The sequence below is a fragment of the Phalacrocorax aristotelis genome, chromosome 6, assembly GCF_949628215.1.
Source record: "Phalacrocorax aristotelis chromosome 6, bGulAri2.1, whole genome shotgun sequence".
NCBI classification, from domain to species: Eukaryota; Metazoa; Chordata; class Aves; order Suliformes; family Phalacrocoracidae; genus Phalacrocorax; species Phalacrocorax aristotelis.
In genome coordinates, this window is record NC_134281.1 from 16970819 (window position 1) to 16983956 (window position 13138).

A 13138-nucleotide genomic window follows, 5' to 3' on the forward strand; every position below is an offset into this window, starting at 1 on the left:
GTAGTAATAGTGCATGAATAAAATGGGGGTGGGGAGTTTGCTGGGATTATTGGCAGTCACAGCCTCCCTCTACCTCCTCAGCAGCACCTTTGCATTTGGATCAGCACAAGTGATAGACTGACCCCTGACAGCCAGCTTTGCTTGCTGCATGCCTGGTCTTGATACCTGGCAGCAGAGTTTTAAAAGAAGATATTTTCTTTTGGGTCACTCCATGTAGCTTGTACACAATCACCTGGAGTCCCCCACCTGACAGCGCATGGAATTGCAGAATAGAAATCAAATAACTAGTAAAGGAAGAATTGGAAAGATAAGATTCTAAAAAATTACTCTGAAATAATTCAAGGGAAACAGTAGATTTATAGAACAGGTGAAATATCATATTTTTAATTCTATTGAGCTAGTTAAAATAACAATGCAGAGATACTGGAAAAAATTAATTGGGTAACGTAAGTGGTAATAATTCTGTAAAGCTAGTTAACTGGGTGCGTATATATCACAAATCACGTTTTTAATAACATGGACAACTAGAAGACTACTGGAAAAACATTCTATTTCAAATTTAAAAATATGTTTTTCATCTAATTGAAACATGTGACCAGTGGATTGAAAAAAAAGTATGCATATAAGTATGGTGTGATTCCTAAACCCCCTCCAAAATGTCACACTTGTATGTTGATTGACTAACTTTATTTCATTCTAAAGATAGAACAGACTTGGGAAGAAAAATGTTTTCTCTGTGATATTCAGAAGTTCAGGTTTTTTGTCTTGGCAGTTCAAAATGAAAATCAGTTGAATCATTAAATGCTTTCATGCCAGTGATTGGTAGAACTGAACTACAACACTGAAATTAAACTTCATAGTGCCAGCTCTGACTGCTAATTCATGTTTCAATACATCCAAAATGATCTCTGGAGAAACCCTCTGAGCAGCACTCTGTTTCTATCAAGTAGTGATCATGTTGCCTTTTTGCAGCCCCTGGTGGTAAGGATCTTCCTAACACACTGAGTTGATGATACACTCAGAATATACCTCAGCCAGAGTTGGGACAGGCAAAAGATGTGTTTTATACTTCAGGCTGGAAATTAACTTCATTGTTTGAGACTGTATCCGCATAAGGGGCTACTCTGACTTGGATCAGAGCACGGTAGAGATTTCTGTTTATTACTTGAAATTGTATTAATAAAGGAAAGCAAGTCAATTCATTATAGTGAAGTGAAAAGCTGAGTTTGAAATGAGATGGAATAGTGTTTTTTCTCTTAATAGACTCTTCATAGTTGAAGGACAGGTCTCCAGAACAGTAAGATCAGTGGATAAAAGTAAGAGCAACTTTCTAGGAAGAATTCCTAATGTAATTAGCGAGGTTTATAAAGTATAGAATGTCTCAGCTGCAAAATGAAAGTATGCCCGGCTTCAAGCTAGCTAAAAATGAATAACAACAATGGCAGTAGAGGTTAGTAACCTCGGCAGAAGTCAGTATGATTTCAAGCTCAGGGTTTTTTTGTTAGGATATTTGTGTGCTGCCTGTACTGCCATACTTTCACTGGTGTTATCTGTGCCAGTAAAGTTAGAGCTAGCGTAGCAATGTCATAGTAAAGTAGTTGTCATTGTAAAGTAGCACCTTTGTTTAGACATACCATCAGACTACACTGGAATTGTGCTGCAGGCGATTCAGTCTTCTGAATGGAATGTTGTATTCCAGTCCAGCTGTTTTTACATAACTTCTGGTCCTGTGCAACCTAAAAAAAAAAAAAAAGCCAGGAAAATTTTGAGATTAAGGGTATTAATAGCTCTTTCTTTCCTCTGTAGTGAAACACATTTTTAAACATTTTCAGCAAAATACTAAGATGATGATATCCTTAAAATCAGATTTTTCTAACAATGTCAGTGCTGTAGGCTAGATGTGTATTTTTGAGAGAGACTAGAGGACTGGTAGATGTAACTGTGTATATATACACACTTTTCAATGAGATATATATAGAGATTCTTTTACCTATTGTAACATCTATTTCATTGTTACTGAAAAGTCTGAGAACAACTGTCTAGACATATATTGCTCAATCAGTTGTGTACCTTCAGGTTTCTCTGTTCCTTTCCCATCTTTTGGGCCATTTAATTATTTCTAACTCTATAAATTCTATGATAATTTTGTTCAACATGTATGTTTTCCCCCCTCCCCACCCTGAAGTGCCTTGTGTAGTTAGGGCTGATCAATGATGGCAGGTGCCATCTTAATGACAGAATCCATAGCCTTCCCCCTTCTTTACTACTAGCACATGGTCTGTCAGTAGAAAACTGTAGAGAAAAAGCATACATAGACAGGATGTTCCCTGTAAATGAAAATGCTTTCAAAATTCCTGTAAATAGGGCACACTTGATAGCCAAACTGTATTTTAAATGCATTTGATGTAGTTGTCTTTCGTAGCTTACTTGGAATTGTAATAGATTGTACGAGATGCACAGTGGTATGTATATTTCTAAACTGAAAAGTTCCTTTTCCGTTCTTTCTAGCCATTTCAGTTAAGGCAGAAGCACCTGACTTTGGAGGAACTGTTTGGAACCTCTGTACCAAAGGAACAGCCCCCAGCTCTGTATCCCAATCCAGAGAGAACAGAGAAGTTGCAGACTGACACCTCTGCCAGAGAGCAGCACAGTTTGCTCTTGCCTTTTCCCTTTGACCAGTCAACAGTAATACAACAATCACTAGGGAAATCTGAAAGTCCAAATGTTAAAACCAGTGCCAATCCTTTGAATCAGCAGGAATGTTTAACACCTATGCTAATACCTCCAGCTTCAGTTTCCCAGCCTGATAAAAAAAATGTTTCAAGCTATTCAGTTTGTTTAAGCCCTGTTCTTAATTCAGCCTCGACAACAGAAGCTGCCCCTGCTCAGATGCTTCCTGGCCTAAAACAAAACAACAGTATAATGCAAGTTATGCAGCAAGCTGCCAAGCAGATATCCCCACTAGTGAATCAGCCGCCATCTGAAGTGAACCACGCTCCACAAAATCTAATGGCTGGCCAAAGCCAGCTTACAGCGCCCTTGACATCAACAAATACAGGAACTGTCTCAAATACATCCCATACAAGTGTTGATCTTCTCCAGAAACTCAGGTTGACCCCACAGCATGACCAAATGCAACAGCAGTCTCTCACTAAGACTTCCTTAACACCAAACATCTCTGCCTCAGTTGGCCAACTTGCAACACCAGAAAGCTTCAAAGAATCACACAGTAAGCCATCGACCTTGAACAGCAAGATAATATCTCCCCTTCAGGTATTCTGCAGGTTTTCATATCCATGAAGCTTTAGACTGTTTTTAGATTACATGTATTTTCCCTTGGAAAATGTGCTGTTTAATATATTAGCCTTTTAAAAATAAGTAAGGACTTTTACTGTGTGATATTGATTGAATTGCTAACTTTGAAATCCAATTCCATTAGTTTTATATCATTAGCATCTGCTATCAGTGACAGACCTGTCTGTAGAGGAGGAGGTTTTTCAAGCTGGCACTGTTAAGGGATAAATAAATCCTGAAGAATTCATTTGTACTTGTGTCAGAAAAATACTGTAAGAACTGGTGATCTGAGAAGGGACAGAAAGTTACAGACTGATCAGTGTTATGAGAGTTGATGCTGTGGAAATCTAGCCTGTAGTTTCTCTGAAGGTACAAAATGAATGATTTCTTCTTTCTGGTTATTTTGCTTTGGATGTTTTGTACGCCTTCAATTTTGACCCTCTTCTGCTGGGGATACCCGTGGGCTACATTGAGATGCTGTTAGTTTAGTAAAATGGATCGTAAACTGATCTATTTTGTCTGATTGACTGCCTTGGGTTGTTTTATCCTAGTATCACTCACAAAGGACCTCATAAATTTTTTATTTCTTGGAGGAGAATCTATTGTCTATGCCTTAATATAAGCCAAAGCATTAAACTTGTTTTGAGAGCCTAGGTGAAAATGTCACTGTTAGCCTGTAAGGTTAATGCGTGTGGCTCTGTGTTATAGATTATTTTCTATCAGTTAGTGTTGCTCTGCTGTGTAATTGGCTACCTCTGTAGTAAAGATGTTAATGATTTTGGGTTATTGGATTTTTTTTTCTGCAAAGGGAGTAACTTTCTGTAGTGTCCATCCCTGAGGTTATCCAAAGACTTCTCTTTTGTTTTGTCACATCATTATTTTATTTTATTTACATTATGCTGACTAAGCCAGTGTTTGATCATGTCTTCTTGCATGTTGGGTACAGTGATAATGCAAGAATAAAAAGCACCAAACAAAAGTACTTAACAGCTACATCTGCATGTTTATTATTATCCAGTGGTTGCCACTGGGTTTTAAAAATCTTGGGTAGCCTGGTCTGGGTCAGCTGCTCCTCTGCTCTGAATATGGTGATGACTTACTCATAGCAGAGGTCTAATCAAAAGCTCAACTCTTCAGCCTGTAACTTGTCCTAAGCGTTATTTTAGAATACCCCGTATTGTTCAAGTGTTGCTTTTCTGTCCTCAGAAGATTTATCCCTGTCTTAATGTTTAAGAAATGGGTGTTTTTCATTGTGCTGTCTTTCTAATTACCTTATTTCTAATCTGCTGTTCTTGAAAATGTTCAAGGCGGCTGTGACTGCTGTGTGCTAGGATGATTTTACTAGCAATCACCTTTTTGGGATGTTTGGACTGATTCATTTTGCAGAGGGAGGAGGAGGAGGTCCAAGTACAGCATTAAGCAGCTATCTTGATCTAGAAGTGAAGAACTGTACATTCTGGGCAGTGTTTTTCCTTTGTGTACTATTAAACCTTGGTACAGATTTGACTGAAGATTGTGACATCTTTGAGCATTTGGAAAAGCTGGCTGGGTTTATCCATAACTGCTCTTGGCTGCATTTATTCCATTCAACGTCTGCTTGATAGCCTCGGGAATTAGCTCCTCATATGCCAGTCTTCATAACCTTTTTTTCCTTCTACTAAGTGTACATATTTTCATTAGACAAAATTCTCCGTAGTCCAAATATACTCTCAAACTAGCAAAAGACTTCTTAACTCTTGTGTAATTAGACTTTAAGAATTTGACCTTGTGCTTGTTACCACTTCATAAAGCTAATTTTATTGTTGTTGTTAAGGTCTATCAATTCCCTGAATGTTTTTCATTGTGGTTCAAGCAAGCTATGCACTGTCTGTTGCAAAGGGTTTCTTCCTGTCTTACGTTGCCAAGAGGTATTCCAAATGGCTATAACAAGCCTTTTGAAGAATGCCAGGAATTTACTCAAGTACCTTATCTACATGCCTTTTATTGTGTTTTCTAATATTTTATAATACTTGAATTTTATTATGTTATAGTCTTGAAACCTAACTAAAGAAATATCCAGATGCTCTTTGTAAACGTATAAAATACTTCTGAAATTCTAACAGAAAACAGCATTTAATTTCTGTAGAGGTGATTAGATAAAACTAGAAAAACATACCGAATTTAAACTTCCTGGCAATTTTCCAAGCTGATTACTAGGTACTGAACTCTTTACTTTGTAGCATTGATTTTTGTTCCCAGTTTCAGTGTTTTAATGTTTAGATTTCTTTTTTTTAAACTGTAGTGGTCTTTCTTCAGAAATGTTTTGTTATGGCTTTACAGGTTTGCTGTAATATTGACACCATAAAATAGAAATTAAAATCTTTCCTCTTTTTCCAACTTCCTAATGATTATATCAGTTTTACCAAATGGGTCAAATTACATGTAATATCTGTTGAAATTTGCATTTTTCCGCTTTCATAAAAACAGAGAACCACCACTGGAAATTGAGCTGTGGATGCTAACTTGTGGGTTGTGCTTTCTTTTTAACTTAGACTGTACAACAAAACAAGGAATCAGAAGTATTTCCACAGCCGAAGACTTTGTCTAAAGCAAGTCAAGTAAGTGAATAAGTACCTCTGCTAATTGTTTCTTGGTTTTCTTAAAAAAAAAAAAAGGGGGGGGGGTGTGTAAAACTGTGGTAAGGAGTTGATATATCAAATAGTCATTGCCCACTGACCAGATTTAAAGTGCTGTTATGAAGCAGAAGAGCAGAAGCAAGCTGTACTGAAGCAAGGAGGAGCTTCTGTAGACTGCTAGGCATGAGTAGCCTTTTTTACTGTACGGTGCCTCTTATTGTTGGTGCTAATGCAGAAAAGAGAATACGGTTTTGAATCTGCAATCTTGCATTGAGTTTGCACCATTTGAACTGTTGGGTTTTGGTTTTGGTTTTTTATATTTATTTATTTATTTAATCTTGTAAGCAAGCAGTACTAATGCTGTAATATTGCAGTACGGTCTGTTAGCCCAACCTTGAGCACCCCAGAGGCATAAAATGCAATCCTTGTCTTACTGTCTCTTCCAGTTTTCCTGAGATAGCTTGTATTTTATGAAAAAGATACCAAGCAAAAAAAAAAAAAGACAAGAATAACAAGCATTTGTTAATGCAACACTTTCTAATAGCAAGTTTTAGTGATCTAAATACAGATTTAACATTATTAGCACTGCCTTTGAGTAACAGTTCAAAATAATGTCATTATAAAATAACAGGTTGCAGTTAAAAAAATAACTGGTAGTAGTCAAGTCTTCAAGAAGTGTTCTTAATTACCTTTTTGTTATGTATTCTGTTCAGGATACCATCTGCAGTTGAATTCTACTTTTCTTTTACCTCTTTCAAATCTATTAAGTTGCCTCATTCTTGTCCAACTTGCACTACATAAAAACAGTCTTAGTAGTGACCCCAGATCTGATTGCGAAGGTAGTAAAAATGGTCCTGCTTAAAACCGGCCTGCTGTAAGACAAGGTAGCCAGTCTGTTCATGACACAGTAAATAATTTAAAAGCATTTTACACAGATTTTGGAACTTAAAGAAATGTATGCATGTTGTGTGGTCAGCTGCATTTGTTGATTTAAACATATTGTCTTCAGCTGAAATCCCATGCTGTAAGTTTTCCCAATTTTTGACTATAACAAAAACAATTTGCTGGTTCTACTGTCGCTGATGTTGTTTTATATGCATTAACTTTAGATGGCTTTACAGTTTTTTTTTCTTCCAAAGAATTTTGATTATCCAAGGGGAACTCTTTGTGCTGACATGTCAAACATCATTACATATCACACTTAGTCTTTAATCTTGCTTTCTTTTGAGTGAGATTGGGTTGTTTATTTTCTCCACCCCACCCCCCCTTCCCATGTTGGTCATTCTGAAAGCCTGAGCAAGATTTAGATTATCATACTGAATAATAACTGCAGTTATCAGGAGATGTCAGAGTTGCTCAAAGTTGATGTTTATTCACATCCACTTTATGCAAATATAATATTCCTATACATTTGCAATTTATGCCTAGAAGTGTTAAAGGCAGCATGTGGATTTCTGTCATCAAATGGACACAGACCTGTGGAAAAGTGAGATGGGGAGATGGTCCTCAGAATATTCCCACTCCCCCTCCCCACAAAGGAATATGTACTTAGACTATTTCAGTGTACTCCAGTGCTTTAATTATATCTCGTCAGTTGTTTTAAATATCTTTGAGATACTTTAGTTCAAATGATAAGTGTATTTGTTGGAGACCATAGAAGCAGGGGGGCAGGAAGCAGGACTAGCCTTTCTGTAAACTCCTAAGGAAAATAATAATTTGCAAAATAACTACAGGCTCCTTTGATTACATAGGTGAAAAATTCATCTTTTATTCTATATGTTGTGTTTCAAAAATTCTGGAAGGTAGCAACCACGTGATGAGGAAGGAGTCTGCATACAAGACTATTGAAGACTGTTACTTTCTGTGGCTTTTAAAATGAGAATTACTATTGATGTTAATCTTCATAGGTAGATATTTCTTCATTAAGAGCAGCTATTCTGTAATATCTGACTGAATAATAGTGGCTACAATTTATTTTCTTCTATGCTTATCTCTCTAGCCTTACAGCATTCATTCTTACTGTACACAGTGCTTATTAATTTTCTCTTCTTTTACAGGTTGCACCTCCGCAGTTCATTACAGCCACAACTACAGTAACGCCTTCAATCCTCTTATCTCCTAGTGTTTTTCAGCAATCAACTACAAAAGCTACTGAAGTGGAGAATAAAGCCAGTTCTTCGCCTTTAACACTTGGAACAACAGAAATTCAGACTATACCTCCTACTGTTCTCAGTAGGTCTCAGCTTCAGGAAGCACTGATACATCTAATAAAGGTCCTGTCTTTACAGAGCTCAATTCCTGAGGGATGGGGTTCCAAGTACAGTAGCCAGTACTGAGAAATTCTGTACTGCTGTAATTCCTTTTGCCTAGAAATACTACAAAAGTTATTCCTTTCTGTTGGAAGAGGGAGATTACTCCATGCTGTACACAAAGTATGGCATAGCTTGCTCCTTTTGATTGCCAGATGGAGGACATAGGACAGAGCTGTGCATCAGAAGTGTCCCTTCACATCTATATGATTTGTGGACAAGTGAGGAAAAAGTTGCTCTAGTAGAAGCCCTGTTATGGGGATGGGGCGCTTGGATTTGTTGTCTTTGTAAGTGTTAGTGCTTTCCCAAGGAAAGCTTTCCTCTTTCAAGTTCCCTAGAACTGATCTTGATCTTTAATTGAAGTATGTTTCTTTTGAAATGGAAATTGTGAAGTTCTAGTTCTGTTATTTCTAGGAACTAAAAAGTTCAGTTGAATTAAATCTGTCACATTGGGAGTAGCCATGCATTGAGATAATTTTGACCTCTCATGTCATGGTGAATTTGGCATGAATGACAAACCGTTCTTTGTTAACTGAGGATTTTCTTGCTGCTTCCATGCTAATGTCAGTAGAGCTTACACCCAAAATGCAAGTTGTGTGTTGGTGTGTGTGTTTTTTTTTCTCTTTAAAGACTTAACTAGCTTACTTTTAAGTCTTGCAGCTGAGCTCAACTTCCAGAAGTCTTACTCTTATTAGAGACATAGCACACTGATTCTCACCCAGTAGTCTGAAGAACATCATTGTGGTGTGCTTAGAGAGCTGACTGGAAAATCTATGTCTCAGTCCTCTCTTTCTACAGAGAGGTAGCTGAATGAAGACCAAAATATGCATACCCTGCAGCCTGGAAGTACTTGCACAGCACTGCAAGCAGGATACCAAATTTGTTGTGCAGATCTTGTAAGAAGAATATTACATCTTCAGACTAGCTTATTAGATACCAGTTTTGTAAACTTGTCATTTGAAGGAATTGGACTCAACAAATATCTCTAAATATTGTCTGTATATTAAACTAATTCACTTCCCAGTCATGCTTTGACATGAGAAATCTTGTATAAAACACTACAATCCCTTTCAGGCTGATCTGAGAGACAGAAATAACATTACTTCTGACACCTAGGCAGACTTTATTTTGGAGCCTGTACACAGGATGGAATTCTGTGTCCAAGACTTAAGGTTTGGACTCTGGAGGGAAGTGAAATTATGTGGCTACGGCTGACCTAATGACCCCTGGGTTTTTTTGTTCGACTGACCATCCAGTGTGCTTAGTGATCTCTTCAGCTGTCTTACCAGCTTCATGGTTCAAAGTCGATATGTTGTTCAAAAAGCATTGCTTTTTGTACAAGTACACAGCTAGTTCCCTTCTCTTAACTTTATATATTATAAATATAACACTATAAGGAATCCTTATGCACAACTTAAATGGCATTAAATTAAATTTTTTTTGCGTCTTTTTACTGATGTTTCTAATGTGTTTTTTTTCTGCAGAATGATTCCCGTTTTCTCAGCACTATTCATGAAGTCTACTTGCAAGTCCTAACCAAGAATACAGACAACATTAAGCTATAATCGAAGCTAAATCTACTTAAAATATATACATTTTAGAAAAAGTTATGCCTCATCTATAAAACTAATATTTTTGTAAAAGAATAGTTTTCAACATCTTGAATTTGAACCTGTTAGGAAAAACGATTCCTTAAATGCTTACAAGAGTAATGTTCTCAGAAGTGATCTAGGTTTTCACTGTGATCGTCACCAGCAAACCTTTGATTTTACTGGGGCGGGGACTTCAGTTGCATTTGAGCTCTCATTAGCATTAAGTGAATGTGCAAATGTTTGTTCTGGCTTTCATTTCTAGCTGTATTCACTGTTCAAGGATTACAGGCTCAATACTACTTAAACAGCAAATTCATAGTTCAGTACACTACACCACACCAGAACCAAATTCAGTTGTGAGAACCTAGTTCCAGTTTGAAGGACTGAGGAAAAGGAGGGCGAAAAGCCTTGTGATTAAGTTGGCAGGTGTGGGGAAGGAACGGCTCTGGAACCCAGGCCTTTGGAGCTACATCTTTAACAAATGGTTTAAAAATGTGATTTGCTCAATACATTGACAGTCTCTAGCTAATGCACATTAATGGAATATTTAAAAGAGGAATTTATCTTATTTGCTTCTGCATCACTGACATTAAACAGGTATTCAAGTAAGTAAGGCCATTTTCTCTAAAAAGGCAAAATTTGAGATATGAAAAATCTTCAGTGATTGTGTCATTACTTTTTTTTTTAAGCAACAGAGTAGTTCTGTTGCATGTTGAAGTTCTCTTGTTTTAAATTTATAGTTAGGAGACCACCACTGGAAGACCCTCTTCCTGTTCAGCAGCGTTTGATATAATTTAAATACTTTAGCTTAAGGATGGACCGTGTCATAGTTGGCTTTCGTTCCTTGGTTGCATTGGAACTGCAGTGTTGAAAGCTATGCAGATGGGGAACAAATGCATGCTTTTCTTCTGTTGCCATCTCCCGACATTGTTAGTGCACACTTTGTAGTCTGATGTTTATCTCATTAAAATGTTATTGCTTCTTATATGTGATTTAGTAATTCACTGTTCACTAATATAAGAATTTAACTGGATACTTTCCCATTTTAAATCAGAAAATTTCTAATGATAGTTTCTTATGCTGCTGTGTTGGTTTACCCATGGCTTGTATTTACTTCTGAAAGGCATGCAAAGGTAATTAATTAAAGACTTCAGGTCCCAACTTTCTCCAGCAATAGCAGTTTTAAAGGATGCTTTTCCAGTAGAAAAGTTTTGGTTTACTGAGTAAAAAGATAATCTGTAGTGAATTATGATGCACTGCTTCTTTCTTTTCCCTCAAGCACTATTGAAATATGAAGAAAAAAATGGTTTGCTCCTTACAACGTATATGTATGTGTATATATCCTAAGGATTAGTTAGTGTTCATGTAGACAAGGTGCATGGTCATTTCTTTGGAAACTACTAATTGAGCTTTAATTGTGACTTGTTCACAAATCAATATGTTTTAGGTACAACAAATATTTACATTTTAATGTATTTGATCTATTTTAGGTTTCTTCATAGCTTTTTAGTGAAAAATATTTTTTGCTTAGCACTACCTGCCTTCTGAAAAGCTCTTCTCAGCCTTTGAGTTCAGTGTTTCCCGTTAAAATGTGTAGTATTTTGTTACAAAAATGTGCAAGATTCAGGGAAAGATGCTAATGTCATGCACATTTATCAATAAGTATATTTGCTTTAATGGTAGCATTTGAATTCAGCAATATAAACTCAGCCTTGTTAAGGAAGATAGGAGCTTCCTACATACACTCTAGAGTTATAATACTGTGTATGCACATAAACAATGAGACTCAAATGAGATCTAAGGTCTAAACTAATTTGTTTTGTTGGGTTTTAAGAAAAAGTTACACTAAAAGGGACAAGCCAATGAGCAGTTCCTCTGAAGAAAAATGGATAGCCTAAACCAAATAGAGAGTTGCTTTTTATCTGGATTTAGCAGAGATAAAGTCCATAACTTCTCAATTCTTATGGACAGCTTCTGGGTTCTTCAAAGGAAGATTTGATAGAAGTTTCTAAGAATAGAAATGTTGGAAGCTGATAGTGCACATTTGTATGGTTTGCTAAGTACAGTCACATCCAAAGATCTGTAGAAATGATAGGAAGGAGTGGTATTTTGAGTTCGTCAATCGTATACAGATGACAAAAGTAATAATGTTTAGAGTAGCAATGCTGTTATGAGAGTTTGACTCTACTTCGAATGTCCTTAACTTGTTTCCAGCTGTCCAGGAAGCCCCACAAGCAGTTGGCAGATCCTTACTTTGCTTTCCTAGTGTACTAGTAGCAATACGTTATTGGTTTACTTCCCCCCACCCCCAACTCTCACAATAAACAGAGTTGAGGTCATAGTTACTAGGCAGGCATTTTTACAACAAGCAAACCTGTTCATCTTGAACACCTGCACGTGTTTGTTATAACCTCTCTATGTGTAGCCAACAGAGACTGGAACCAACCTAGGTGTCATCCAATACACCACATGACAAGTGCCAGGGTAGTGGGTTTAACAGATAAACCTCTTCAATAAAAAGTTGCATTGTAAAACACCAGCTCAACTACAGTGTAGAATTTGAATTTTTTTTTTTAATGTGGACTATGTTATGTAATGACATTTTTCCCCGGATTATTTTAACTTTTTGTATAAATCTGAAATTACCAGCTTGTCCAGTGTTTAATTCATATTATCCGCATGTAGGGATAACTAGTAGCAAGGAAATTATTGTGACCATTTTCAGGTAAATTTTTTTAAAATAAAACTACTGGCTTAATGGGATTTACCTATTAGTTCTGAGAATTAAAGGATTATTAGTTGAGACTATACTCCCCAAATTAATTGTCTTATCTAAGCATGTGTTTTGTAGCTAGTGTTAAGTCACCTTAAAAAAAAAAAAAAAGAAAAAATCAAACCTGATCAAAGACAGTTTTAAAACCTCCAGCTGCTGAATTGTTCAGGAAAATCAGAATTCTCAGTTTTGTAGTAAGACTTTATCTGCTGTTATTACACAATGCAAAGTTTATATGAAAGGTGCCTAACAGCTATTAACTTAGAAGCAGTATATCTTTCCAAATTAAACAAGATTTGCAGTATGATTGAATAAATTTTTACAAAGTTAGTGATTCATCTTGATTTTGTATAAAATGTTTCATTCTGTGTATAAATAATATAATATTTAAACACTTGCTGCTGGATGCATCTCATTTTTGCTTGTGTTTCTAATTGCTTCATTTTGATATATTTCTGAAACACATTATGCCATGTGTAGTCATAGATATACTTTATGAAATATTTTTTAAAACAAACTTTGATTTGGGACTTCTTTGTTTTAAAAGTATTCTGA

General features: G+C 36.3%; 1 protein-coding gene across 2 annotated transcripts in view; it reads left to right on the forward strand.

Annotated features, from left to right (window-relative positions):
- The window catches only part of DCP1A (decapping mRNA 1A), a 37805-nt gene extending 25099 nt beyond the window's left edge, over positions 1-12706 (forward strand). For both annotated transcript variants that reach the window (XM_075096190.1, XM_075096191.1), the window contains 4 exons: positions 2509-3273; positions 5826-5891; positions 7967-8182; positions 9703-12706. In XM_075096190.1, the coding sequence (XP_074952291.1) occupies positions 2509-3273; positions 5826-5891; positions 7967-8182; positions 9703-9783 (1128 nt within the window). In that variant the 3' untranslated portion in view covers positions 9784-12706. The remainder of the gene's footprint in view (positions 1-2508; positions 3274-5825; positions 5892-7966; positions 8183-9702) is intronic.
- Positions 12707-13138: the final 432 nt, after the last annotated feature.